The sequence below is a fragment of the Sardina pilchardus genome, chromosome 9 (assembly GCF_963854185.1).
Source record: "Sardina pilchardus chromosome 9, fSarPil1.1, whole genome shotgun sequence".
In the NCBI taxonomy this organism is placed as follows: Eukaryota; Metazoa; Chordata; class Actinopteri; order Clupeiformes; family Clupeidae; genus Sardina; species Sardina pilchardus.
Window position 1 is genome coordinate 6197879 of NC_085002.1, and position 27756 is coordinate 6225634.

Sequence of the window (27756 nt, forward strand, 5' to 3'; positions counted from 1 at the left end):
ACATGATAAACGGCAGTCTTGGCCAGTGCTCAGTGTAGATTGCCTGTGCTGTGCACAGAGGAACCCTGCAGTGAGGTACTATGGCTGCTGGACAGCTGTTTCCTTCAGGACCGTAATCAGCAGCGCCCCCATGCTGCCCCTCTGCACGCCTGTGTGTCTGAGGGCAATGTCCCGTCCATTCTGATCTGCTCCACACACGCCTGAGAGGAAGAGAGAGAAAGAGAGAGAGAGAGAGAGAGAGAGAGAGAGAGAGAGAGAGAGAGAGAACAGGAGGGCACCAGCGATTAGTGGTGAATAGGGAGTGGAATGCATTATTCATTATGCGCACACACATACACACACCATCTCCATTCAGCTCACATTAGAACCACTCACGACACCCTGACGACTCGTTATGACATGGGCAGAGAATGGGCAAAAGCCAGCATGACTCCCGCGCCAACCAGTCAGGCTGTCAGGTGGATCGGGGGCGTCGGGGCGGGAGGTGGCAGGTGCATCCTGGGAGCCCGGTTGTAAGGCGTGATGCTGCTGGGAGCATGACACTTTGTAAACGAGCTAAGATGCGGCGGGCTGCATGCTCTGGTGGCTGCCAGGAGAGCCAGCGGTGCAGCTCAGCGAGCTCTAGCCATCACTCCAGCTCCAGCTCTCAGTCAGGCTCACATGCTCACTCACTCACTCAGTCTCTCTCTCTCTCTCTACCTCCCCCTCATGCTCCCTCACTCTCCCTGTTTCTAAAGGCTTATGATTGTCTATATGTCTCTCTCCTCCCTTTTCTCCCTGCATCAATTTCTCTTTCTCTCTCTGACCCCTTTCTGTTTCTCTCTTTCACTCTCTCCTCCAGGGTCTCTCTTAGTCCAGTTTCATAATCTCTCTCTATGAACCAAGTCTTACAAATCACTCCTTCAGTTCCACCTGTTCACAAGCATCTCCACCCCTTGCTTTTGTGTATGCTTGTGTATGTGGGTCTGTGTTTGTGTGCATTTCTTGTGTGTGTGTGTGTGTGTGTGTGTGTGTGTGTGTGTGTGTGTGTGTGTGTGTGTGTGTGTGTGTGTGTGTGTGTGTGTGTGTGTGAGAGAGAGAGAGAGAGAGAGAGAGAGAGAGAGAGAGAGAGAGAGAGAGAGAGAGAATGGAGAACAAACACCTCAGATCAGTGCAGGTAAACCCCAGGCGTACAAGAGGGAGAGGGAAAGAGAGGGCCGAGCATTAGGACTAATTGAGCATTCACAGAGGTTGGATGAGAGAGGCAGTACTTTGGGGGAGCACGGAGAGGAGGAGAGGTAGAATGGACAGAATAATCAGAGCCAGTAAAGAGCCCTGCCAACCTGCCACTTAGGACGAGTGCCTGAGTGAGGCCTGGCCAGCCGTCTGAGGACGGGAGGAATATGGCGCCGCGATCTTCAAGAGCAGAAGCAGAATGGAACGGGGCCGAGCGAGAGCAAGCTTGGGAGTGCAGGGAGGGGAGGGGGGAATAGGGCTTTTACCTTCAAAAGAACACGTCTTTTCACTCAAGAAGAAGAGCGCTGGGCCGGGGGGGGCTCTGACATTTCGTTGTTGGCTCACCGGTATTCAGGCTCGATGAGACGGGGAAACAGCCCGCAAACAAGTTTTGTTGATAGGAAATTTGCATTACTTTTGCTCCGATGACACTTTGTGTTACTTCTGCCAACATGAATCTTTGTCAGGCATACAGAGTGCAGTATGATGCCTTTCAATGTCAACCAAGAAATCTAGATGGGATTGTGAGTTTAAATACAGTCAATTTTAAGTGCCTCCTATGCATAAACACATGTTTAACTAAATAACTAAATAGCTAAATAACCTGTAGCTCAACATTATCTCTGAGGATACATTTAATATGAAAATCCAGTCATTTGCAACTGTGCAAATAAGGACTAGTTCATTTGAGAGTTTATACATTAGTTTGTTGGAGAGAACAATAGCATACTGATAGTATACTGTAAATGTAATACTTCTTTCATGGCCACCTCAACCCCATCTCCAAAAGTGCCATTGTGTTTGTCCCTTTTTGTATTTTAATAAAATTAATGCACAATACAGAAAGACCTTCCAGAAGCTCAGAGGACATTGCCTTCAGACCTTGCCAAAGGAAGGAGAAGAAAAAATAATAATTTCCCAGCTTCTTCTCCGAGGTTGTTTGTGGATGAGTAATATCCAGGCCATGATTATTTGCCAAGCTAAATCTTAAGCCCGGAATTAGGTTCACCATATTTCAGCCCCAATTTCCCTTTCATTTCAGCTGGAGTCACTCGCCAACATCGAGAGAAATACGGAGGGAGCGCAGCCGTAATGTCCCAGAACTAATTTAGAGTGGCTCTTTGAGGGAGAAAAATATCCGAGTGGCGAGGCAGCACACACGATGTTATATGATTCCAACCGAGGGGTTGCTCCCTTTAATTTGATTCTCCTCTATAAAGCTAAATAGGAAATTGAGGGGGGAGAAATCATGAAATGATGTTTTGATATGTACACATAACCGCATAGAGTACATTGGAATAATGAGATGCGATGACTGCACTGTACCAAGTCAAAGCAAAATGGAACACATTGGATTAAAAATGTATGAATATAATGTAGTTTTAATGTACTGCAAGTCGTTTATGCTCATGATTATAAACACTAAACATTTCCATTTTTCTCTCCCTCTCTTTTTCAGATATGATCCAGTCTCTGGTATCTCTCTGTGATATCCGCTGAAGCCACTATGTGAGCGTGACTCACTGACAGACAGAGAGAAATCCCTATCTTAAGAATCAGGGTACAGAGCATCCCTGTCCAAAGGCTTACATGCAAGGAGAGCGAACCTCAGCTCACGTCAATCTAACTGACAACTTAAGAGAAGCGGAGACCATGAAACAGAAAAAGGCAAATTCCACAGACAATGTCTGCGCTAAACTTCACTGAACCTAAAACTTTCCTTTAACTTCAAAGATCAGTGAATAAACTTTTCTGAGAGACTCCCCTGTTTCTTAAGGTTCCAGTGCACAATATCATAGAGGTTAAATCCCAAGGAGGGAAAATAGTACAGGATAATAAAAATGCTGAAGATGACCATGTTCCTGTTTCAAACTCACCTGCTTCTTGGAGTGGCCAGCTCCCTTGTCATCCACTCCATGCCCTGGAGGGTGGCCTGTCCTCATCAGTGTGTGTGTCAGATCAAGCCCTGGTATTCGCCCCAGTCTGTCTACAAGGAGGCCCCGACGGTGGACTGCAACAACCTCCTGCTCACCTCTCTCCCTTCGTCACTTCCCGCTGACACGCAGACCCTCCGGCTGCAGAGCAACCTCATCAGTTCCCTGGAGCAGAGTGAGTTGGACGGCCTGGCCAATCTCACCGAGTTGGACCTCTCCCAGAACAGCTTCAGTACCACACGCCAGGTCCGCATCACAGAGCTGCCCTCCCTCTTGAGCCTCCACCTGGAGGAGAACCAACTGAGGCACCTGCCAGACGCCGCCTTCTCGGGCCTGCCGAGACTCCAGGAGCTCTACCTGAACCACAACCGCCTGCGGAGCATCGCCCCCGGGGCCTTCAAGGGTCTGAAGAACCTGCTCAGACTCCACCTGAACTCCAACCAGCTGGTGGTGATCGACAGGCGCTGGTTCCACCACTTGCCCCTGCTGGAGGTATTGATGATCGGTGGGAACCCAGTGGATACAATACAGGACCTCAATTTCAAGCCCCTTGCCTCCCTTCGCAGCCTGGTTCTGGCAGGGATGGGTCTGCGTGAGTTGTCTGACCGATCCCTTGAGGGGCTGACCAACCTGGAGAGCATCTCCTTTTATGACAACCTGCTGACCAAAGTTCCCAAGGAGGCCCTGCAGAAGCTTCCAGAGCTGAAGTTCCTTGATCTGAACAAGAATCCGATCCAGCTGGTGCAGAAGGGAGACTTCAGGGACATGCTTCACCTAAAAGAGCTGGGCTTGAACAATATGGATGAGCTAGTATCCATCGAGCACTCTGCCATGGAGAACCTTCCAGAGCTCACCAAGCTGGAGATTACCAACAACCCACGGCTCTCTTACATCCACCCCAAGGCCTTCCAGCGCCTGTCCAGCATGGAGAGTCTGATGCTGAACAGCAATGCCCTGAGCGCCCTTCACCGGCAGACAGTCATCTCCCTACCCAACCTGCAGGAGATCAGCCTGCATACCAACCCCATCCGCTGTGACTGCCTCATCCGATGGATGGGTGCAGACAACGACAAGCCCGTGCGCTTTATCGAGCCCCAGTCCACCTTCTGTTCTGAGCCACCAGAGCTGAAGGCCCAGCGGGTCAAGGATGTGTCGTTCCGCGAAATGGCCGACAGCTGCCTGCCACTCATCGCCCCCAGCACCTTCCCCACCTTCATCCAGATAAAGCATGGCGAGAACATTGCCCTGCATTGCCGGGCCCTGGCCGAGCCAGAGCCAGCTATCTACTGGGTCATTCCCAAAGGGATTCGACTGACCCCCTCCACCAGCTATGGGCGCTACCAGGTCCTGACTGAGGGAACGCTAGAGATCTTGGGGGTCACGCCAGAGGAGGCCGGGTTCTACACTTGTGTGGCCCAAAACCTGGTGGGGGCCGACACGCGGAGCCTGACTCTGAGAGTGGAAGGGATGGCGTGGATCCCGGTGGCGAGTGCCCAGCCCAGCGAAGACAAGCTGGAGGTACGAGGCGTGAGTGAGCGCTACGCCCTGCTCTCCTGGCAAGCAGGACGCAACGTCCCCGCCGCCCGGCTCTCGTGGCTGTCCAACGGGAGTCTGGAGGACACGCGCCGACACAGCCGCCGCATCCTGGCCGGCACCCGCGGCTTCAACCTCACACGCCTGCAGCCCGGCACACACTACAAGGTCTGTCTACACATGGGTCCCAACGAGACATCCTGTGTCCACCTCCGGACGAAAGAGCTGCCTGCCACAGCCGAGACGCCCGACCTGACCCCCGCCGTACTGCTCGCCGTGTCCGCACTGCTCCTCTTACTCGCCGCACGGACGTGTCAGGGCGGAGCCTCACTCGGCTGGAAGGAGGAAGAGATGGGGAAGCCACACACCATGCTCCTGTCGCAGGAGGCCAAAGCTTTCATGGCAGCGCCTGTCCTTTATGCCCTTCCTCCTCCTCTTCTTGCTCTCTCGCAGAAGCAGCTGAGCTGCCCTGACAAAGGCAGGGAGTCCGCAGAAGATGCCCAGAGCAAAGAGCTCCTGAAGTGTCAACAGACCCCGATAGTTCAGGATTCTCCAGTGGAGAAATGCTGAGCGGACGACGTCAGGTATCAAGGAATTCACAACATCAAGAACACAAAGTCTGGTAAAGCTGTCGACAGGTTCCAGAACTAACAACCACACCCAAGTCCTAACTCAAATTGGAATACAACAAAACTCACTCCATAAAACTGAAAAGAGACTATGTGCTCTTCAACAATGTAAAAACTGATTTATTGGTATTTATACAAATTTATAAAGAGTATACATACAATATATATATTGAAAACATTCGTAAATGTATTCAGATGTATACACCATGAAAACAAATGTTTCAGTCACGCTAAAAAAAAAGGAACAGTTGACTTTTACACTACCAATGAACTCAACCGATCTGTATAAGAGATGTCCAAATGTGTAATAATATATTTTTTCATAAAAAGGAAGAGAGTGAACTGACTTGACCAGTGGTTCACATAATATAAAATGGGTCAACCCAGCTGTCTCTTAAGACCAAAACACATGAGTCTGGGGCAAAAAGACCTCCAGTTACCATCTGTTCAGGTTAAAAAAAAAGGCAAAGAAGGTACTTTTCTACTTTTTAAGACTAAAAATACTTTGTGGGAAAAGCAATGAGAAGAGTGCTGTTGCTAGGGTGTGCAGCATTTTTGTTTGTTGCCTCTAAAAACACATCTATGTTGTCAGAGGGTCTGAGTACACAGCTCACAGGTGAAGACCAGTGACCACAGGAAGCAGGTAAAACAATAACAGTTCATTAAATGAACAGTTCCACATCAGCAACCCAAACAGCCATGAAGCGTAAGATGGGCGATTCTTTTAGCTCGGAGGCATCTGTGGTTTAGCAACCCGGTCACACGAGCCTATGAAAAGAGCACCTGGATGATGCGGACCCCGCGTCTACTGTGACTCACTTTGTCTATGTGACTCTTGTTAAGAGTCATGTGTCCTCGAACGTGATGCAGAGAGAGAAGAGAAAAGTTCACAAAAAGGTAACAAAGGAAAAAAGCTGGAGGACACTCTGTGGGGGTGAGGGGTGAGGGGGAGGGAGTGTCGGGGAGGTTTGGCACAAGCGTCCCTTCCCCTCCGGCAAGACAAGCCAGCATTTGGTGCCAGTGACACACAAGAGGGATTTCTATGTCTGTCTTACTGTGAGGGGCCGATGGCGTGATCTCTCTCACGCAGTGAAAATGCCACAGCAACAGCAACAGCAGACAAGAGTGCCATTTCCTCTTTGAGAACTGAGAAGCCGGCCAATGACATGACCTCTCTTTTCCTCCCGGTCAGATTGCTGGGTGCAACCGCCAAAACTGCATCCCAGTCAGACTGACTTTGAGCTTGATAGAGGGACAAAAAAGTAGGTTGGAAGATGGTGGAGGAGTGAGACAAGACGTCAGATGTAACAGACAAGCGAAGCACCCAGGAGTCTGTGCTTCATCTTCACTCCAGTTGGCTGAGTAGTGGGAGACCATTTTCTAATGTAACGTCATTTTATGGTAGCCCGGCTTCGTTTCCGTTTTTTGTCTATCTGTGATTGATGTGTCCTCATGTTTCATCAATCCCCTCTAAATGCCCTGTAATAACCTTCTTTTGGTAACTGGTTCACTTTATGTTTGATTTTTACCCTAAGCTGTACATAAATCGATCTGAATTTCCTATTCAATGTACTGCTTCTCTTTCAAAGATAATTTAGATGACTTATGTGTTAAATACTATTTTGAGCTATTATTAAAACATTTTGGACTGATACATCACAGCCTGGCTCTACTGTTCTGGTATACTGTCACAACTGCCTTCTATCACATCCCAGCATGAGAAATGTCAGTCTTATCATTACAGTGCTTTACAGTCTTTCAACTCCAGCAATAACTGGAATCATTTGTAGGTTCCGTCACTATTGTGACCATAAATTTGCAAACATTTCATTAAAATTCATATATTCGCAAGTGGTTTAAAACAGATCCTAACAAGCTTCAGGACAGCCCCCCCCCCCCTCCCAAAAAAAGAAGAGAACCGCTCGAGGCCCGAGAGATACCCCAGCTCTCTGAGGCAGATGGTGCAGCACTCCTCCATCCCAGCATGCCCCTCTCCCATGCTCTCAGACCCTCAAGTGAATCCTACTTACGGTGAAGAACCCACTTTCTAAAAATGGGTGCCTTAGGAAAGTGATTAATGTGTAAGAGGAGGGAGTGGGGTGGTGGGCCAGTTGCTCAGAGGGTGGAGGGAATGGGAGCAGAGAGGTGGGGGGAGGCTATTGGAAGTAATAAGTGCAACCATGTGGAAAACATTGCAATTGGTTATAAAACCTGTCCAAAATTACAAAAAAATAACCCAGCTAATGTCAGTTATATAAAGATTACTTCATTAAAACAGCACTTTTGAAATCCACCACATTCATTAGGCCTGGCTAAACTGATCAAAGGCCTGCCAGGTAATGGAGTTAGCTCATTTGATATGCCTTTCTGGCCACCCCAATGCACCCCTGCCTTTCCCATTAGGGGCAGAAAATGGCAAAGTATCAAGTCCATTGCACCAGTGAACTGTAACCATGGCCCTTAATGGGGAAGGGCCCCCAAATAGTCACATTCACAGATCAAAGCTGAAATCATAGCACTTGCTCCACGGAACATTGTTATATTACTGCATTTAAAGATGCAAATGAGGGGAGGTGGGAAATTAATGAGTTGATGCAGGGTCCCACTGCACGGACCAGACCGGCTACGGCAGCGGTCCATGAACCGGAGCTGTCTGCTCTGAGGTTTGACTTCAAGTATAAAGCATAATTTGTCATTAACTGGATCAATGACTTTCTGATTAAATGTGGGCTTAACTCAACAACCAACAATACCAAATGTCACAGTTCAGTGCAGGTTGTGATTCTCTACAGTAAAACTGTCTGGCTTATACGGTACATGAAAATGTCAAATGGCTGAAAGTTTATGCATTTATGTTATATCATTATACTACACGTACTGTATGTATACATACAGATATAACTTTAACCCTTAAGAGTGTACCGTCACACCGGTGTGTTTGGAATGTTGGAAAATTAACATTCTAAAGAATGTCTGGGTTCATTGAATTCTACATAGAATTTTAGAACGTTGAATTGTTGCGGAATGGAATCTTGTGTTAGAATGTTCAAAACCCACCCTTTTAAAGGTTAATAGAAACATAACAGTCACATGCACATACACTAGAACATAGGCTAAATCTAGCCATCAATTCATTGATTTCTTTCTGCCTAAAACCTTCTGTATCTTCCCTATCAACATGGTCCAGCCTTTGAAAGGCACTTAGCCATGACAACAGCCACCCGACTATTGATATAAGCCCTTTCTACTTGATTTGTTTGTTCAGGGCCAGTTTTAATTGTGACGCCGCGGCTCCACCGGTAGCTGGCAGTGACGGGGCACGCGGACGACGATGATAGAAAAATTGATTGTGAAATCTATTTAGTGTGGCTATTGATTTCCCCATAAGGCGCAGGAAGGCCACCTGACTGGGAAAATGGAATACAGAGAAGGGGGAGGTGGGGGTAGTGCAGCAATGGGAAGTGACACAGGCTAATGAACTAAAACTAGGCAGCTTTAGGTGGTGTGTGTGTGTGTGTGAGAGAGAGAGAGAGAGTGTGTGTGTGTGTGTGTGTGTGAGAGAGAGAGAGAGAGAGAGAGAGAGAGAGAGAGAGAGAGAGAGAGAGAGAGAGAGAGAGAGGGAGGTCAGACTTCACAGTGACCAACAGCTTTCAATGAGCATATTTTGGCTATACACTCACCTAATATTATACCAGGCTCTTCTCACTCTTTTCACATACAGCAAAGCAGCCTAACCCCCTGCTGCCCAACAGAAGCTCTCTCCTATTGGACCATAAACTCCTTACTGCATTCAGATGAAAATATTGTACTTATTCATATCAGTCAGCTAAAGGTGTAATGCTGAGTACAGAGCATAGATAGATAGATAGATAGATAGATACTTTATTGATCCCCAAGGGGAAATTCAAGGTCCCAGCAGCTTAAGACACCACACACAACATACAGTACAATGTAAACAATGTAAACAGGAAAATTAAAAAGCAAATCAACAATCAACATGACTAAAGGAGCAGTAGAATACTATAGATAAGGTATGCATGAATGTACTGAGGATTGGTACTGTGATCCAGTCTGAGGTGTGTGTCAAGTTGGTAGTGCAAATAAGTCCAACAGTGCAACAGTGCAAGATTAAATTCTAGTGACCAGTAATAAATATGTACAGTACAAAATGTAAGCATAGTAATAATAATAACAGTACTAATATAAATATATGGACAATTAAAATAAACTTAACATAGTAATAATATAAGAGTTAGACATGAGGGTAGACATGTAAGCCATGCCATGTAAGTGTATAAGAGGGTGGAGGTGCAGATATACTATGCATAGAAGTCCAACTCTCCTTTTCCCTTCAGTGAAGCATTGTACAGTTGTATGGCCCTGGGTACAAATTACTTTCTCAGTCTGTCTGTTGTGCATGTCATGGAGCGTAGTCTCCAGCTGATCAAGCTCTTCTGCTGTATGATAGTGCTGTAGAGTGGATGACAGTCATTGTCCAGGATGCTGTGTAGCTTGTTCAGGGTCCTTTTGTCTGATACTGAAGTGATGCACTCCAGATCAGCTCCCACAACAGAGCCAGCCTTCCTTACCAGCCTGTCTAGTCGCCCAGCGTCCCTCTTCCTAGTGCTTCCTCCCCAGCATGCCACAGCATAGAAGAGGACGCTGGCAACAACAGACTGGTAAAACATCCAGAGGAGCTTGCTGCAGACATTGAAGGAGCGCAGCCTCCTCAGGAAGTACAGCCTGCTCTGCCCTTTCTTGTATATTGCTTCAGTGTTGACTGACCAGTCCAGTTTATCGTCCAGATGTACGCCCAGGTACTTGTATGTGTTCACCACCTCCACATTGACCTCCTCAATGGTGACTGGCAGTAGAGCAGGCTTAGACCTCCTGAAATCTACCACCATCTCCTTGGTCTTGGCCGTGTTGAGTTGTAGGTGGTTTAGTCTGCACCATTGCACAAAGTCCTCCACCAGGCTCCTGTATTCCTCCTCCTGCCCATCCCTGGTACATCCCACAATAGCAGTATCGTCTGAAAACTTCTGCATGTGGCATGACTCCGTGTTGTAGCAGAAGTCGGACGTATACAGGGTGAACAGGACAGGAGAGAGCACTGTTCCCTGTGGAGCACCTGTGCTGCTGATTACAGTATTGGAGAGGCAGTCCTTCAGTCTGACAAACTGTGGCCTCTCTGTCAGGTAGTCTGCAATCCAGGATACCAGATGAGCATCCACACCCATCAGCAGGAGCTTGTCACTCAGTCTGGGGGGTTGGATGGTGTTAAAAGCACTGGAGAAGTCAAAGAACATGATTCTCACAGCACTTTTCCCCTTGTCCAGGTGAGAGTGTGTCCTGTGTAAGAGGTATGAGATTGCATCGTCGACGCCCACTTTCTCCTGGTATGCAAACTGTAACGGATCTAGTGCATGGCGCACCTGTGGCCTAAGTATCCCCAGAACCAGTCTCTCCAGGGTCTTCATCAGGTGTGATGTGAGAGCGACTGGCCTGAAGTCATTCAGCTCACGTGGATGTGGTTTCTTGGGGACGGGGATAAGACATGATGTCTTCCACAGTGTTGGGACTCTCCCGAGACGTAGACTTCGGTTGAAGATGTGCTCCAGTGGCTCTCCCAGTTCAGCAGCACAGGCCTTGAGCAGTCTTGGACACAGTCCGTCAGGCCCGGCTGCTTTCCTGGGATGGAGTCTCTTCAGCTGTCCCCTAACTTGATCTGCCGTTATGATGAGGGGGGAGGGGAGGGGAGGGGGTGAGGGGTTACCATAGTCATGGTCACCCTGGGGGGGAGGGGAGGGGGAGACGTGCTGCACTGGGGGTGAGGGGGGAGGTGTGAGTTGGGCAGTTAAACCAGCAAGAGCAGTGTCCGTAGTTGATGGTGCTGGTGATGGTGATGGTGATGGTGATGGTGGACGACCATTGTCCACTGAGGCAGTTGATGGTTCTGGTGATGGTGATGGTGGCCGACCATTGTCCACTGAAGCAGGGCAATCAAACCTGTTGTAGAACTGGTTTAGATGGTTCGCCCTGTCCAGATCGCCCTCCACAGAGCTGCTGCTTTTCCTTAGGCCAGTGATGGTCTTCATTCCATCCCAGACCTCCTTCATGTTGTTCTCCTGCAGCTTCTGTTCTACCTTCTTCCTGTAGTCCTCCTTGGCCTCTTTCAGCCTGACTTTGAGCTCCCCCTGCACCTGCCTCAGCTCTGCCTGGTTCCCCTCTTTGAACGCCATCTTTTTCCTATTTAGAAGGGCCTTGACATTGCTGGTTATCCAAGGCTTGTTGTTTGGAAAGCAGCGCACAGTTCTTGTAGGAACAACAACATCCATACAGAAGTTCAGGTAGTCAGTCATGCAATGTGTGGCCTCCTCCAAATCACCATTCTGTAGGCTGGAAGAGTTCAATAATAAATACATTTAAAAAAAGACATAGAAAAAGGCTTCACCATGACGGGTGACAAAATCCCTGGGTCTCTGAGAAACATTTGTCTAAATCCAAGACCTTGACCTTTCAAATGTCAACACCACTGCAAGCATTCTCCCCTGATAGAGGCAGAGCCAGCATTCTCCCAGAGACAGCCATGCTCGACAACACACCAGCAAATACGAACAGATTCAGGTCCATCTCACACACATACACACACACACATGGCTGCATATGGATCCATCACAAGCAATACCCACATGTACACACAGACAGCCTACTACTGCTCAACAACAACAAAACAGCAGACACAGACGTATTCAGGTCTAGCACTGTTTAACAAGCGTGCTCACCACACACACACACACACACACACACACACTACTGCCGGACATGAGCAGAAGACATTGAGTTCAAACACACATTCACTGACAGAACGAGTATTAACACCAACTGCAGATTTCAACATCGTCATATAGTGTCAACACATCATTAACATTACATAAACATTCAATAGGCTACACAAAGGAACACAACTTCACCCCTAAAGCAATATCAACCATACCGAATGGTTTTTGAGATATTGCAATATGTATCTGTTGCATAAACCAGAAGTGTACCGTGTCTCACCACTGGAGTACTACTAGTCATTTGTGGTTGGTATACATTTCTTCTCCTTCAAGTCCTTCAAGGCAAGTATTCCACTCATCCGCCATCTCGGACATGCCTCCAGTACAGGCAGTTCTTTTGGACTAGATCAGAGGAGATCAGGCTCCTGTTAGGGGTTTCACCACCACTGATTTTTACAAATTGACAAATGTTGACATGTACAGTAACAGGTCTGTTGCTAGTGGGAAGCGTACCACCAGTTTGTTTCCAGGGGCCTATATTCCCCACCTCTCAACATCACAAAGGCCCTATTCTTCATGTTGACTTACTCATTGTGCATGCACCAACTTTTGCAATGTAAAGGGCCATTCACACCAATAACTATAAACAAATATCGTTCTCGTTAATATGAATTACGGCGTTTACACATAACTAAAACAATAACGACATGAAGAATAATATCATTGGGGATCATGTGAATACCCCTTCACGTTGATGATGGAAGAAAACAGAAGGCCAAATGTAAACAATTTCATTTAATTGGCTCTTAGCATTACATGGTCATATACGGATCATTGCCAAATCCTCCGCCATATTTAGTGTTACAGACTCTCCTCACAGACCCCAATTTATTGTTCTGGTGGTGAATTGTCTCCACCCTACTAAAGTCTTTGGTAATAGAAGTACAGTACACTGTCCGTGGAGCTACTTTGAGGCATTTGCCCCTAAACAAGGTTTCTAGAGTAAGACGATAGCTGCTCCTAGTTTGTATGGAGCTGAACTGTTCCTGGGTTGTGTATTCTTGAGCTTAGGAGCAGTGCCTAGTTTGTATACTGTGGAGCATGCTAACTGTTCCTCATTAGCAGCACACCAGAGACTCTGCTGCTTCTCCACTCGGGCCATGGATGAGATATGCCAGGAGCCAGCGGGTAAAAAAGATGCGACCAGCGGGTAAAACGTGACCTCCCTGTAATGAGATCCATCACTATCGCACACTCACAGAGGCAGAACTCTTTGCAAGTCAACAATGTAAACCCCAACAGCAGAGATTCAGCCATATCACACATACAGTACGTACATGCCGCTGCGCCATGCGGTACGAGTTTCCCCCATCGCCAGTATGTTAGTGACACACCATCCTGCTGCTTTGCCAGATGGGACATGTGGAGACGTGCTTCCGGCACTTGGGGAGTTGGGACAGTGATGAGCAGGAGAACTTGACCTGGATGTAATAACTATCTGGGACTGTGGCAAGATAAAGTCCTGACAGATGTGACAGAGACATCGGGGGGGGGGGGGGGGGGGGGGGTGTGGAGACTGGACACAACAGAAAAAGAGAGCGATAGAGAGGCCAGAGGAGAGATCAAGGAAGGAGAAATGTGGGACAGAGAAACCTAAGGAAAGAGAGGAATGACAGAGGCCAAAGCAGAACAAAAGAGAGAGGAGATATACAAGAGAGGCAGAGACACTGAAGAGGAGAGAAAAAGAGCAAGAGAGAAAGGGATCTGTAAGAGACAGAGGTAAACGAGATGCCCACAGGGGCTCTTACTCAGACATCGCTGAGCTGCATCACAATTATTTCGATTTGTCTAGCCATCACAATAACTTAGCAGATACAATACCATGCCAGTTCTCCAGCGCATTTCCCAGCTTCCCCTGAGCCCCGTCGTAGTTCCATGTTTGCATTTGTGATTAATGACAGAGACCTCTGCGGTGCCATTAGCAACACGTCATGTTGCAGTTTAAGGATTTCTGCCATGTATTTCTCGACCGCTTATGAAACTCTGCACCGTGCTGATAGGCCACCGAGCAGGCTGTCAGCGCGGCTTTGTTTTTCACCTTTGTCTCCCAGACCTCCCCACTGGCTGACGGAAGATCCACTATCTGGATGTTTATTGTCAGGAATCCAGAGGGGGACCTTTTAAAATCTCCTAAACAGAGAATATCGAGAGCTTGTAAGAGAACAACGATGAGTCTACAAGGGGCTTGAAGTAGTCTGCTGATTGCCCACTGGGTTTTTCAGACGGCACGTTCCTGCCGCTTAACAGCATATTAGTTCAGCTGTAAGAAATAACAAGTCCATAAAGGGGAAAAAAATACAAAAGTCTTCCGACAGCTCTGCAAAACGTAGGTCAAACAGCACCAGGAACATGTATTGAATTCCAGCAGACTTCTTTTCCTCATGAGCATGTCATGAACACCACAGAGGAGAGGAGGGAAAAAAATGCCCTGTATTACCCATTAAAAAAAAAAAAAAAACAGGTCTGTGCAACATAAAGACAACAAACGAATAAGACTACCGGGGCGTAACGACAAGGCCCTTTGCAGGGAAAACAAAAGAAATAAACAAAAGGACTAGAAAGAGTAAAATAAATAAATAAATAATGAGAAGCACCGAAACAATGAGAGCCATGGGGAACAGCGTCATCACTTGAGAATACTGTGGCAGCACATCACAGGATGCACACAATAGGGATCCCAGGCAGACAGAGCCAGAATGAGGCTTTCTTTTCTGTGAATTAAGCCTGTGCTCTCCAGATACCACACACTCACATAGACACACAGAGACCACCCTTTTGCTTCTCCATACAAACTGAACTACCACACACAGCAACACACAACCAGAGGGAACAGAGTCACTGGACGTGTCATAAGGGATCAAGACGGACACACAGACCAAGCCAGTCAGAGAGACTGACGAGCTTGGGGAACCATATACTTGTGAGTTGAGACAAATGAATACAAAAGTACTGTATGTCCCTGTCCCTGTGTGAGGGACACAGACAAAAACACGTAGAGCAAGAGAAACACACAGAGAGGGAGAGAGATACATGACTCCTGCCAGATGACACCAACTCCTTGCGCTCAGCTGCGGTCATTAGGCTAGCTCACCTGTCGTTAGTTTTGCTAATGTCAGCCAGCCCATCTCCCATGAAAGCACTGACCTGGACAGGAAAGAGATTAGCGCGCGATTAGCACGGGGGCTCAATTATGCCTGTGCTCTGCTTGAGGGGGCCGCCACACGCGTCAATGAATAAATCTATAGAGAAAGAAAGCCCCCCCCCCCCTCTTATTCCCTCAAGGGCAACTCCTAGGGAAGAAGCCTGCACTGCCAGTTTGAGGCTAGTTTAAACAGCAACATTATCAGACTGTAATCACATGGTGATTGGCCCCTCACATGTTTAGTTGTCAAACCAAGCTTTTGAAATGACAAGATAATTTGATCAGAGAAATTAAACAACCTTGTAATATTCATCTGGCCATACGGCTGGTGTGATCATGCAATGTGTGCGTGGGCTTGCGGAGTGGCAGGTGGCAGTGGTCGTCACACACAAACAGTTTTTTTGTGACAGAATTAAGGAAATGTGAGCCAACCTGTGCTTGTGTGTGTTTCTCTCTGCTGAGGAGCTCAATGCTGCATCCACACCGCATGCGTTTCTCAGCTACCGCCTCTCTGCAGTGGCTGAATGTTTGTGTATTAGCGCCTCCATGTGGTCAGGAGTGGAATGGAAGCCTTGGTAGATGGATGCGGCAGCACCAGTGCAGTCCTCTTGGCATCCACTCAACAGCATAAAGAGCGCTAAATTTGGCCGGCCCATGTGACATCTCTGGCACTTAAACTGGAGTTGGCTTCTGCCTCCACCACCACTGAGAGAAGACACAGCCTCTGAGGGCAAGGAGTGGCTACAATTAATGACTACAAACAATTAGCATAGTTTCAGACATCACTCCAATCCCCAAATGCTCCCTGAAAACAGGGCAGCATTAATCAAAACACACTCTCTGCAGACAGGGCCTCCCAGTGCCTGCAAACGAAATGAAAAGTCAAGATGTGATTTTAGCTTAGTTTATTTAACATTCACATATAATTTCAATGTCCATGAATGTTTAAACAATCTATAATGCAGAATCAATAAAATAATAAAGTAATACACACAAAAAAACGAACACATTGTTCATGGCAGTGACTTTAGCAAATTAAAACAAAATAAAATGGCGGCACCTATAGCAGCCAATATAAGAGGAAGAGCAATCTCCTTGGGAGTACAAGTCAGCGATATCAACATTAATAGTTAATACAAAGCATAGTGGCCTATACACTGCCAACCGTATCTGCTGCTGTGCAGTGACGTGCGCAGCGTCTCATAACAGCCAGCGCCTCAACCTTGGCAGGGACCTACAAGCCCACAAGCGCCACCACGTGGCCAAAACACCACATCACACTCAGAGCACCATATTCAAATAAAACCCTGTTGTTATGCAGTTGTAGTGGAGCACTTACAACAATCAAAGCAAAAACAAACACAATTGTTGGGCTTCTGCAAAGAGAAATGGAGAGATGGTGCCTCTGCAATCAAGTATAAACAGTGTAACGCTTAATGGGCCAATGAAGGATTATATAAATATATATCTTTAATACAGTCTATGGTGGCTAATACACCACAGTACATCCACAGCGCCATTACCCAGAAGGCCTCTTGTTCAGGTGCTGATCTGGGCCATATCTGGCACGTTCACAGGAGATCCAGTTCAGATGCGCCCCTGCGTCTTCAGCCATGTGGAAAAGGTTTTTTTTTTTTATTTGTGTGCTTGCTTGCCGATGGTGCTAAGTACTGAGTCCACTCCACAGGGAAAGGCATTAAGAGTCGGGCCCTATTCAACACAAACACTTGAAGTTGTAAGTGCTTAAACCACATCAACAAAACACTCATAACTCTCCAAAACAAAACAAAAGCCAAAAACGCACAAATCAAGGATATACAACAATGAATCCAAAAATGCAGGCATGCAGAGAGTGCAGTCGTCTTTCTCCCTCATCTAGAGATTTGCTGAAGGAATGATAAATCACCCAGACAGTAAAAAAAAAGCCTGCCGTAAAATTAGATTAAAATTCTGACAGAAATACCAACTATCTCCGTGTAAGTGTATGTGTGTGTGTGTGTGTGTGTGCACATTTGTCTGTCTAGTGGATGCAAAGAAGCACAAAGACCCAACATATATATCTGTGTGTGCACAAGTGAGTGTTTCTGTGTATATATGAGCATCTGTGTGGATGTGAGTGAGTGAGTGTGTGTGTCAGAGAGAGAGAGACACACGTGTGTGTGTGTGTGTGTGTGTGTGTGTGTGTGTGTGTTCAAATAGTTTTTGATGCCTCCTGCTGCCTCCCTTCAAGCATCAGTGCCTATGAGAGTGTGATCCCCCCCACCCACCACAATCAGTGACAGGAAGAACGCCCCAAAGATCTGGCAACGCACTGACCTATTCCCTTCAGGACTCCTAAAGGAGTTAACAACTAGGCCCTAACACTGACCACAGGCCACTGAGGGAATAATGCCGGAGACCTGGCAACCCAGAATTCTCCAGAGGCTTCTTATGCTTCTTCATGGTGACATTTTACAGGTCACTAACATTCACTGGAGCCCTCTTACTGTGAGAGGGGAGAGCTGCAGACAAACTGTATCAGCATGGACTTCTTCATACGACAAGGCACCTCTGTTTGCAGTCATAACATGCTCCCACCCATCCAAACAGCTCCAACACCATTAACAAATTCTGAATTTGGTCAAAACGTTCCCAAACAATTACAAATTCATAAACTGAAACTGAACTCAATTTGTACAGTAAAAATAACATCATACAAATTAAATAAATTATTCATACAGGAATCATTATTTCGGGAAATTGGTTCAAAACATCCCCTTCATCTACATTTGTGAGGCACCACAACAATGCAATACAAATCAGAACAAACCAGTCAGTCTGTGCTGGTTGCAATTGCAATAAACACGATAGAACATATCTGAACTCATTAACTCAGGAAGACCTAAAATAAAAATACAGGGACACAATCAGAGAGAGAGAGAGAGAGAAAGAGAGAAAGAGAGAAAGAGAGAAAGAAAGAGAGAAAGAGAGAGAGAGAGAGAGAGAGAGAGAGATGTTGAGCACCGCAACTGCAAACACACTTCACTTCTGCAAAGAGGAGGCTGTATGAAGAGGCACTAGATAGAGAGCGGGCACATCCACACGTAGGCAGGAGCCTCCCTATTACACCTCCTCTTATATACACACATTATTTACATATACACACTTCATGAAAGATGCAGAGGCAAGGACAAGTGTTTCCATGTATGCAAGTGAAGGCTAAAGTGAGACACAGGCTGTCTAGAAGTTGAAAGGCAAAGCAGGCTAGTCAAAGGGGGGGGAAGGGCAAGGCGTGATGGCAACCCTGCAGCCAGACAGCAGGTCTGGCACACCTACAGTTCAGATGGAGGAGAGTTCGCACTCATACCTGAGGTCTGGCACACCTACAGTTCAGACAGAGGACAGTCCACACTCATACATGAAGTCCTTGTGGCAGCGCTAATAAAGAGTCTTTGCGGCTCCACCGCTAATAAGAGACCTAATAGAGGGGATAGGTCACAGGTCACAGAACGACACAGGGCAGCCATCTTATTCTCAAGAGAACATTCTATGCACTTTTAGCAGATCTACTCTACAGCTTCACATATATTGTTTTCTTTTTTAAGTATATATAAATATATACACACTGCATTAGGTCATGTTATTGGAGTCGACATTTTAGGACAAATTACAGTCTGAGAATATTTCTTATATTGCCCCCCCCAAAATAAATAAATAAATACTTCTGTTGTTATTTTAAACGCATGTCCCATATACCTGTGAGGCTCTGAAGGGCATCATCTGGTCTCCCTCATTCGCTGGAGTGCTACTTCCATTTATATACTTACTCTGTTTCCATTCATTACGTACTGCCAACACCGCTCATGCACCGACTACTCTTATGGCAAATGTGTTTAATAATTAAATGCTTGTATGGTACCAGACAGCAGCTGATAACAGAAAAGGATCTGGCCTAGACCTGGCTCTTAACAGGACCGGATCTACAAAAAAAAAAACGATCCTAACCAGAAAACGGCCTGTGATCAGGCGATGAAGGTCTTGATGACCTTCTGGATGATCTGGCCGCAGCCGGGGCAGGGGGCGTGGAACTTGTGCAGCTTGCGGGCGCAGGGGAAGCAGGTGAGCATGTGCGCGGTGCGGCCGTGGATGATGTTGCCGTTGCGCGGCCGTACGCGGCACAGCTTGCACGGCTCCAGCAGGTCCTTCTGGCACGTCGCCGCCATCTCCTCGTCCAGCAGCGTGTCCTGGCTGTCGCCCTCCGAGCTCTCGCCCCCTTCCCGGAACAGAGCCTCGGCCGACGGGGGCAGTCGGCGGGGACCCTTGCCCTTTGACGACGAGGGACGGGGGCAATCCCGCGCCGCCACGTGGGAAGGTAAGATGACCGGGTCCGAGATGGTCCTCATGCAGTCTGGCACGTCCAAACCTTCCTCTTCATAGTCGTCGTCGTCGTCTTCCTCGTCATCCTGCCCCTGGTCGCCAGGGCACTTGGGTGGGCGGCCACTGCACACTGGGATGTCGGGGACGGACAGGGAGTGTGCGAGGCGGGGGCAGCCTCGGTACCAGTCCTTCTGCAGGGCCCAGCAGCGCACGCAGTACCTCTGCAGAGGCGTGTTGAACTTACGGCACTCGGTGCACTGCCAGGCGTCCTGCGCACCCCACACACACACACATGAAGTTCCCATTAACACACTGAAGACGGAGGCCAAGGCTGAGGCTTAACGCATCTGAGGGTGCCACCTTGGGCCACCAGAAAACAGTCTCTGACAGTCTCTCACATATTTCAATATTTTGTGATATTTTGTAGACCAAACAGATTAACTAATCAAGATAAATAATAAATAAATCAACATTCAAAATACTCCTACACTGCCCTAATCAACATACATAAATATCCACACATCAGCATTAACACATAAGGTGAGCAGGATCAACACCACAGATGAATAGCAGATGAATCATTTTAATACTGTGTTTTGACCCATGAACTATATTAACATTATTAATTGATCAATACATAATCGTATCAAGAATAAAATGTAGACAATGAACTCGGAACAAATACTTTTCTTCCTCGCTAGGGTAAGGAGTACATTGAGTAGTACATACCTGTGTGGATATCTCTGTATCTGTGTCGTCACTCAAACACTGAGAGTCTTCATCTAATTCCTCTACCATCTGCAAAGCAAACACAGACACACAAACACACACACACACACGCACACACACACACACACACACACAAACAGATTACAACAAATCAATTACATAATTTTACCATGATGCATTTGTTAATATTGTTACCTCTGCCGAGGAGGTTATGTCTGCATCTAGGTTTGTTTGTTTGTTTGTTTGTTTGTTTGTGTTTGTTTGCAAGATAACGCAAAAAGTTATGGATGGAAGGTCTGAAATGACCCAAGGAAGAAACTATTACATTTTAGGAGTGGTCCGTATCACTGTCTGGATCCAGGAGGCAGTTATGTTTTCACTTGGTGGAGGTTTGCGCCCTCGGAGTGCTTTTCTAGCTCATATTATTTTGTTCAAAGGTGCCAAAAGGCGTCCACTGACACTTAAAACTTAAGCTTGACACGGCTAATAAAAAGGAAGAACAAAATGCACCATAGAGGCCAGATGTCAAATTCACCAGACATCCTTAAACATTCTGAGCTGAATGAGCATTTAATCAAATGTGTCATACCACCTTATCCTTCTGGCTTAGATCAGATTGTTTTAAAAATCAGGCCAATACTTGTCTCAACAATGTCTCTTGTTTTCTGTTCTGGGTAAGGAGGGCAGGTGTGTATTTGTGTGTTAAGGCTGTCACTTTACGTTCGAGAATCGATTGTTCAATCAATTAGACCAACCAACCAGTCTAAACAATCAATGGTGATTTTTTCGAAAAGTGACAGCCCTAGTGTGTGTGTGTGTGTGTGTGTGTGTGTGTGTGTGTGTGTGTGTGTGTGTACCTCTTTATCCTTGGTGCCACTGGTGTTGTTCCCCTCCTCATCTTCAGGGGGAGACTCTGCGTCGCTGCCTTGCTCCAGCGCCGCCTCCTTCATCTCCACGCTCACCTGCTCACTCTCTGCCTCGTTCAGGAACCACAGGTCATCCGTGGTGTCCGACACGATGGCCGTGTCCTCCTCCTGCCCAGGAGAGATCTGCCGTTTTTTAAATAGGAATCATTAGTGCACAATATGCATCTGAAGAATAAAGACACACTAATATACTATAGATACACTGGGAAGATACTAACAGATTGTTCAGTCAGATGCAGCAAGTGACCACGCAATCCTAATTCTTCCAATTCAGCAAGCTGAAGTACTGTAATCACTACATGTCATGGAGCGGAGTCTAACAACTGTTAGCAGTGCGTAACAATAGTTTTAGGAGTGGTCTATGTTCTAAGCGCCACTATCACACGTGGTTTAGCCAGTATTATAATAGATTATAATGTAAGCTAATTCTTTAACGTAATGTGCCTGTTGTTGCCTGTCTATAACATAACCAAAATAACCAAATGTAGCCAAATCTAATTTCTGCAGCAAAGTTCTGACCAGACGGTCATGTCTCTTTGTGAGAAGGGACGAGTAGTCTAGTGTAGCTGTCGGTCCTTCCCTGCCCACCACTTACTTGGTTAGTGTGAATGTCGGTGGAGCCATTGCTCTTACGGGAGTAGTTGCTACGGAGATTACCCAGAAACCACCAGGGCAGCCCAGACAAGTCCCACTCGTCCAATGAGACGTCAAGCTTTGGTCTTTTACATGCTGATCTTGGCAGGCCATCTAATGAGTCTGAGGAGAGATGACACTTGACCTCAGCACAGCAAACACACAATGATGCACCTACTTCTCGTTCTAAAATATTTCAAAGATAAAATTAACCATGTCAGAAAACTAATGTAGTGTGGTATTGCCTAAAATTACTCACCAGTTAAATCCATTTCCAAAATACATGCAATTAATCAATTCACTACTGGAATTCCATGGAATGATGAAAAAAGCAACACACATACCCTACACAAGATGTCTGCAAAAATAGCTTTAACACTGACAACTGTCAGAATATGGTGCTTTGAGCAATGCGCTTGTGAATCATGAAGTTTGAGGGGAGGGAGCCATCAGACCTTCATCCATTTCGCGTGGTCTGCGTTGGGAGGTGGTCTGCGAGGGACAGCCAGCAGCGGCGGGGGCTCCGAGCACCCCGAGGCCCAGACCCAGTCTACACATGCTGCTGGGGACCTGGACACGGGGGCAAAGGGCACGAGTTAGCATGGCAGACATGGGCAGCACACATGGGAGAACCACAGATCCTTTACTGCAGGCGCCTGGGGAGGGGAGGGGGCATGGCAACAACGGGCCACTCAAAGGAATCAAGGGAGGCTTACGGGTAAGGGCAGAGGGGTAAGGGGTCAGACCGAGGGGGTGGTGTCATTTCCAGACTGATTTGAGAACAGCTCAAGCAGCAGCACCACACTTCACACCAAAGCAGTTCAGTGATCACAATGGAGCTTATGCTATGCTATGCTATGCTATGCTATGCTATGCTGAGCCACACTGCCAAGCAAAGGTTCATTTAGAATCGACTTCTTTTTGGGCCTTTTTCCCAGACATGGATTATGACTAGTCCCACAGTATCAGGGGGAAAGAAGCATTAATTAAGAGCTTTTGGTCTAGGACTAGGCTAAATTCAAGTCCAGGAAACCAGGAGGAATTCTAAAGGCATACTAATGTGGTTAGTTCTGCATCTACACAGTGACAACCTCTCTGTCTTTTAAAGTAAGAGATCACCAACATGAAGCAGCTCCTTTTGGAACTAGGCCACATATCCTTTCATGTTATTTACACATCCATCATACAAACTCCAGTGTTATTCATTATTCACAACTTCAAACAAAAATTAGTGTTTTGCGGTTTGATAGTGTTGCCCATTGCTCCTTAAGATTCATTTGTAAGGTACCTTTTGTAGTTACTGTAGCAAAAAGTACCAAGTGTTCAATGATCTAAGGATTCATCCACACTATACCATTGCTTTCCTATTTTAAATATTTAAATTGTCCATACACGCATTTTGCATTTTCCTAATCTTGTCCAGACAGCACACATTGACAGTGGGTGGTTGGTTGGATGTTTGCTATCTGAAGCGCAGATCACATTATCATTCATGCAAATCTCAGAATTATTAAATTGTAAATCTAAATGCATACAGATATGCATATACAGTAGATGCTACCAAAAACAACAAGGCTTGTATTTCAGTCTCAATGTTGCATTCACCACTGGCAGGCTAGTAGTGGAAATCAAAGTGAGTCATTTTCTATGTTCTTGTTTTCAGATGTTTGCAGATTCGCTGGCCACAATAAAACCCAAAGCCGTAGTTCTCAAATTAGTATGTCCAAATCGTTCTGTTTCAGGAGCTCGAAAATGGTGTAGTAGTATAAATGAGGTGAAAACGTAACCAATTCAAACAAAAATGGAATAGTGTGGATGTAACCTTGGTTGTTTTTGAAAAGTTAAAAGGTCAGATTGGGGAGTGCATGTAATTCGGTAAAACTGATTGCTTAATAATCCTGTGGCCCAGTAAACCATGTAATATTGCTCTTTATGATGAATGAGCTTGTTATGAGCTTAAGAGGAGGGGTGTGGGTGAGGGCACAGGGGGTGTCGGGGTGAGGTGAGGTGGGGTGGGGTTGGGTAGGGCCAGTGACGGTCGGAGAAGCTGTGGTTCCCCCAGAGGAAGTGAAACGGGGCAGAGAAGGGACTCTGAGACAAACAGAGAAGGGTACTCTGTCCCCCATCGCCTGGGACGCGCTGGAGGGGCCCTCGCGGCCCTTATTCAGTCACACGGCCATGTTGCCAGGCAACCGCCTCACGCACCCAGTGATGGGGAAGTACAGAGACGGTGCAGCTCTGTACAGATAAAAACCAACGGAGACGGACACCCTGCCCCTACATGGCAACCAAACAAAGATCATACAAAGATAAGCCAGAGTTTGCGCTTTACTTTGGAGTGTATGTACTCTTAACACTTAAAAGGTAAGAGACATGCCCTTCAAAAAAACAGAAAACGTGTACTTTCATGTTACCAATACTTCAAGAGGTCAATTTAGACTAATACTGGCCAATCTAGAGGACCACCTTTGAAGTGTGTTTGCCATGTGAGAGCTGCAGGGTGCCCTTGCTCCTGTGCACCATGCTGTCATTTTACCTGACCGGGATCGTCGCTCGCGCTCTCACTAGAATCCTTGCCCACAGAAAGATTCTTTGCTGCATCTGTGTTTCAAATGAGACATAGTAACAAGGACAATGCCCTGTCTTTATTATCCAATCATACGGCAGTCATGTGGCGTCTTCCTTAGGGGAGAAACACACACTTTCTCACTCTCTCTCACTCACAGTCACACGCTGAGTCGCACTCACACACACTAGCTACCAGTTCCATCTCTGTAGAGGAGATGTGATATCAGCTGATCAGCGCTTTGGCGTTTTCTCCCCAAAGGCCTTTGGGGACTTACCCACGCGCGCTCGCCTTATACCACGTGCACTTCTCTCACCACACACTGAACCGCCACAACACCAACACATCACCATACTGCTGTCAAGACTTAACAAAGAGAACCAGGTTTACATCTAAAGACTTCACACACACATACTGCTCTGAGGCACAAGCCTTATTAGTTGCCATGTTAGAGAGGTGTAGCATGAGTGAGACAATGTAAACCAGAAGGTATTTCAACCACTTCAGTCACAAAGTCTTGTACCATTATGAACTTTGGTGAACGTGTGCCCAATAATTTAAACACAGTAATGCAGAATTTGATGAAGTTCCTCAGGACTATGCATTTTTAACAAATATATGACTGTATGAGATCTTAGGGAAGACATTTTTCCATTAGTCACACTTATACAACAGTACCTACATATGGTATTCCATATGTACACAAAGGATTGACTTGGCACCATTTTACAGAACACAGGAAACAATACAGCCAATCAAGACAAACAGATGCATGACTATCACCACATTTTCTAGAAATGTGGGTCCCTTAAACGCAAACTTACCAGCACAGTTCAGGACAAATAAGTTCTTCTTCAGCATCTCGTAGACGGGGCTGTTAACAAAAATTAAGCATTTACAACAGTGCCGTTCATAACAACATACAGTATGTGTATGATACTTCTACATTTCTGCTACAATGACACTATCATTTTCAACGAGCGGAGCTGCGCCTATAACCGTAGCTATTGTCAACATCAGTCTCCTGAAGATACTGTACCTTTTGAGAGCGATTTGTGCTACAATGACACTGACATTGGTGATTATGATATCTTGATAATGGCAATGTACAGGTCAGTAGTGCTGGGAGTGAGCAAGTCCAGTCTTACCTGGGGTTTTTCACAGAAAAACTGTCCACTTCTAACAGCTCTCCCAGAGGGTCATCCTGACAGTGGACTATGTGCTGCCGCTGCTTATCATACAGCTGCTTCACCATGATGTACTGGCCCAGATAGTGCATAACCTGACGAGGAACAATAGCAGCCATAAGCACAACAGTATCTATGCTTTGACTTATCGGACAGTCAGGACAAACATATAAGTCATTTGGATGAAGGTGGTGAGGTACCATACCACATTGAATTATTTGAGAACAAAATTACATATAAATGTGACCAACATAAAAAGCCTGCTAATCTCAGGGACCTACAGCCATGCCTCTGACAGGACACACTGTGGTCACACTGGCTAGGTTTCACTAGGTAACATCAAAATCTATTAGAACAATCTCTGCTCTCCACCGAAGTTGCAAAAAGACACTTATTACAAGCAACTTTGGACTTCAAAAATGTGAAGTGGCGGTGACCTGTCTGATAAACCATCAAAACAGCATTGTTTGCCCTGATGTAGAATCCACTAAACAATCTATTAATTATGGACTTTCTCTAACTAGTTCAACATAGCTTTTTTTCTAATTTTAGTCCCAGTTCAGTTAAAAGATTCAACCTCAAGCAGGAGGCATTTCAAATACTGACATGCATGCACATTACGCAGAACATGCCGGAAGAAATGCAGTGCCGGTCTCATCGCTACTATGAACATTTGATCTAGCAACACTGCTCCTCACCTCTTTCAGAGTAAACACATCCTCCTGGGCACCTGCCTCCCGCAGAATCTGCAGGAGAGGAGCTTTAGGCTGAACCTAAGACCAAGATCAACAACATGAAAGTCACATACACCGCTGGGATGATGCACAACTGAAACAGGCCTATTAACACAATGCCAAAAAGACTTTTGACAAATGATTGGTCTCACCTGACTCCCCTCTCCTGGCAGACTCCTGCATGAGGCGTTTGACCCCGAGTACGGATTCGCTGAAAACGAAGTCATCCTGTGGGGTAGACGAAGTTGTGTTGTGTTCATTGTTAACTTGTAAGTTAATAACTACCTAATCAGGCTGGATATGTTGGTGTCTTCAAGCACATAATGAGGTTGGGTTGGGTTTATAAGACAGTTAACATATCGCTGATAATAGATCGAACCGTAGGTAACTTAACATTTACTCAATGTAATGTTTGTCCATGCGGAGGTGTGCAACTTTCACTGTCACAACATCTGTTACACTGGGAGGGTCTATGCTAACTATCAATTACACAATTCAAAAAGGACTGAACCTGAAAGTAAACGAGTTCAATTAAAACATCAAGTGCATTTCATGTTACAGCAATTTTAATTCTTAATTGTTAAATCATGTGTTTAGTTGATAGCACATTGAGACAACGTTAGCTAGCGTTGCACAGCTAGGATAATTGACCACTTTTAGCTATCTGTAACCGCAGCATCATTCAGCAGGCATAACTTAATTTTAGACTTTGATGTGTCGTAGGAAATAACATGTTACGTTATTTTATAATGAAAACGTTCACTGTTATATTAAAGATTCCTTGTGTTCACTGACGATGTGTTCCATCATCGTTACCTGGCTAAGTTAGCCGATGCTTAGCACTACTAGTAAATGGTCACAGCTAACGTTAGCCATAATGTTAACGTTATGTTGGATAACGAGTCTGCTCATCTAAAGCCATTAGCAAGAGTGAGAAACCAGACTCGGTTTCTGGTAATAACCCAATCCTGAATCGCATCACCCACGTTACTAACTTGTGTCAGTAACTTGTCTAGCTGCTACTAATGTCAGTTTCGTGGACATCCTTTGGTTGGCGTTAACGTTAGCTTGTCACAGTGCGTGGCATGGGGAACGTTAGCTATTGATAGCTATTGAAATAACTCAAATAGATTCAAGTTCTTGCTTGCAACGCTTACCTTGAATTGATGTTGCTACCGCTAGTTATTTACATTGTAAAATAATCTCAAACAAGTGTAAAGTTGACATCTGTAACAGTTTGAAGTCATGGCTAATTGCCCGGTTTGTATATCTATCAACCTTGAGCACTGTGTTAAATTCAAACAATCGCAAGCTAACTATTTCCGGTGTA

General features: G+C 46.1%; 2 protein-coding genes across 3 annotated transcripts in view; one reads left to right on the forward strand and one right to left on the reverse strand.

The window, feature by feature from the left end:
* Positions 1-6234, forward strand: part of lrrn2 (leucine rich repeat neuronal 2) — a 61064-nt gene extending 54830 nt beyond the window's left edge. Inside the window, exon 2 of the mRNA XM_062545420.1 lies at positions 2675-6234. Coding sequence (XP_062401404.1) covers positions 3057-5252 — 2196 coding nt within the window. The 5' untranslated portion in view covers positions 2675-3056 and the 3' untranslated portion in view covers positions 5253-6234. The remainder of the gene's footprint in view (positions 1-2674) is intronic.
* Positions 1-27737, reverse strand: mdm4 (MDM4 regulator of p53). Of its 2 annotated transcripts, XR_009940242.1 has the most exons (13): positions 27584-27737; positions 26579-26654; positions 26391-26465; positions 25654-25787; positions 25330-25379; positions 24476-24540; positions 22395-22509; positions 21902-22062; positions 21238-21429; positions 20381-20449; positions 16819-19920; positions 15728-16019; positions 1-200 (listed from the first exon to the last, which is right to left on the reverse strand). XR_009940242.1 is itself a non-coding variant. In XM_062545421.1 (11 exons), exons 2-11 carry the CDS (start codon positions 26651-26653, stop codon positions 19297-19299), a joined length of 1560 nt encoding a protein of 519 aa, XP_062401405.1. In that variant the 5' UTR covers position 26654; positions 27584-27737; the 3' UTR covers positions 16186-19296. The 2 variants fall into 2 exon arrangements, 1 of the variants encoding a protein (XP_062401405.1); XM_062545421.1 differs by lacking the exons at positions 1-200; positions 15728-16019 and having other exon boundaries at positions 16186-19920.
* Positions 27738-27756: the final 19 nt, after the last annotated feature.

Coding starts and splice junctions, on each gene's coding strand:
- mdm4 (XM_062545421.1), bottom strand. CDS start 26,653: ATGACTTCGTTTTCAGCGAATCCGTACTCGGGGTCAAACGCCTCATGC. Junction 25,380..25,653: donor TTTTCTGTGAAAAACCCCAG/GTAAGACTGGAC, acceptor TTTTGTTAACAG/CCCCGTCTACGAGATGCTGA. Junction 20,450..21,237: donor GTGGCACCAAGGATAAAGAG/GTACACACACAC, acceptor TTTGCTTTGCAG/ATGGTAGAGGAATTAGATGA.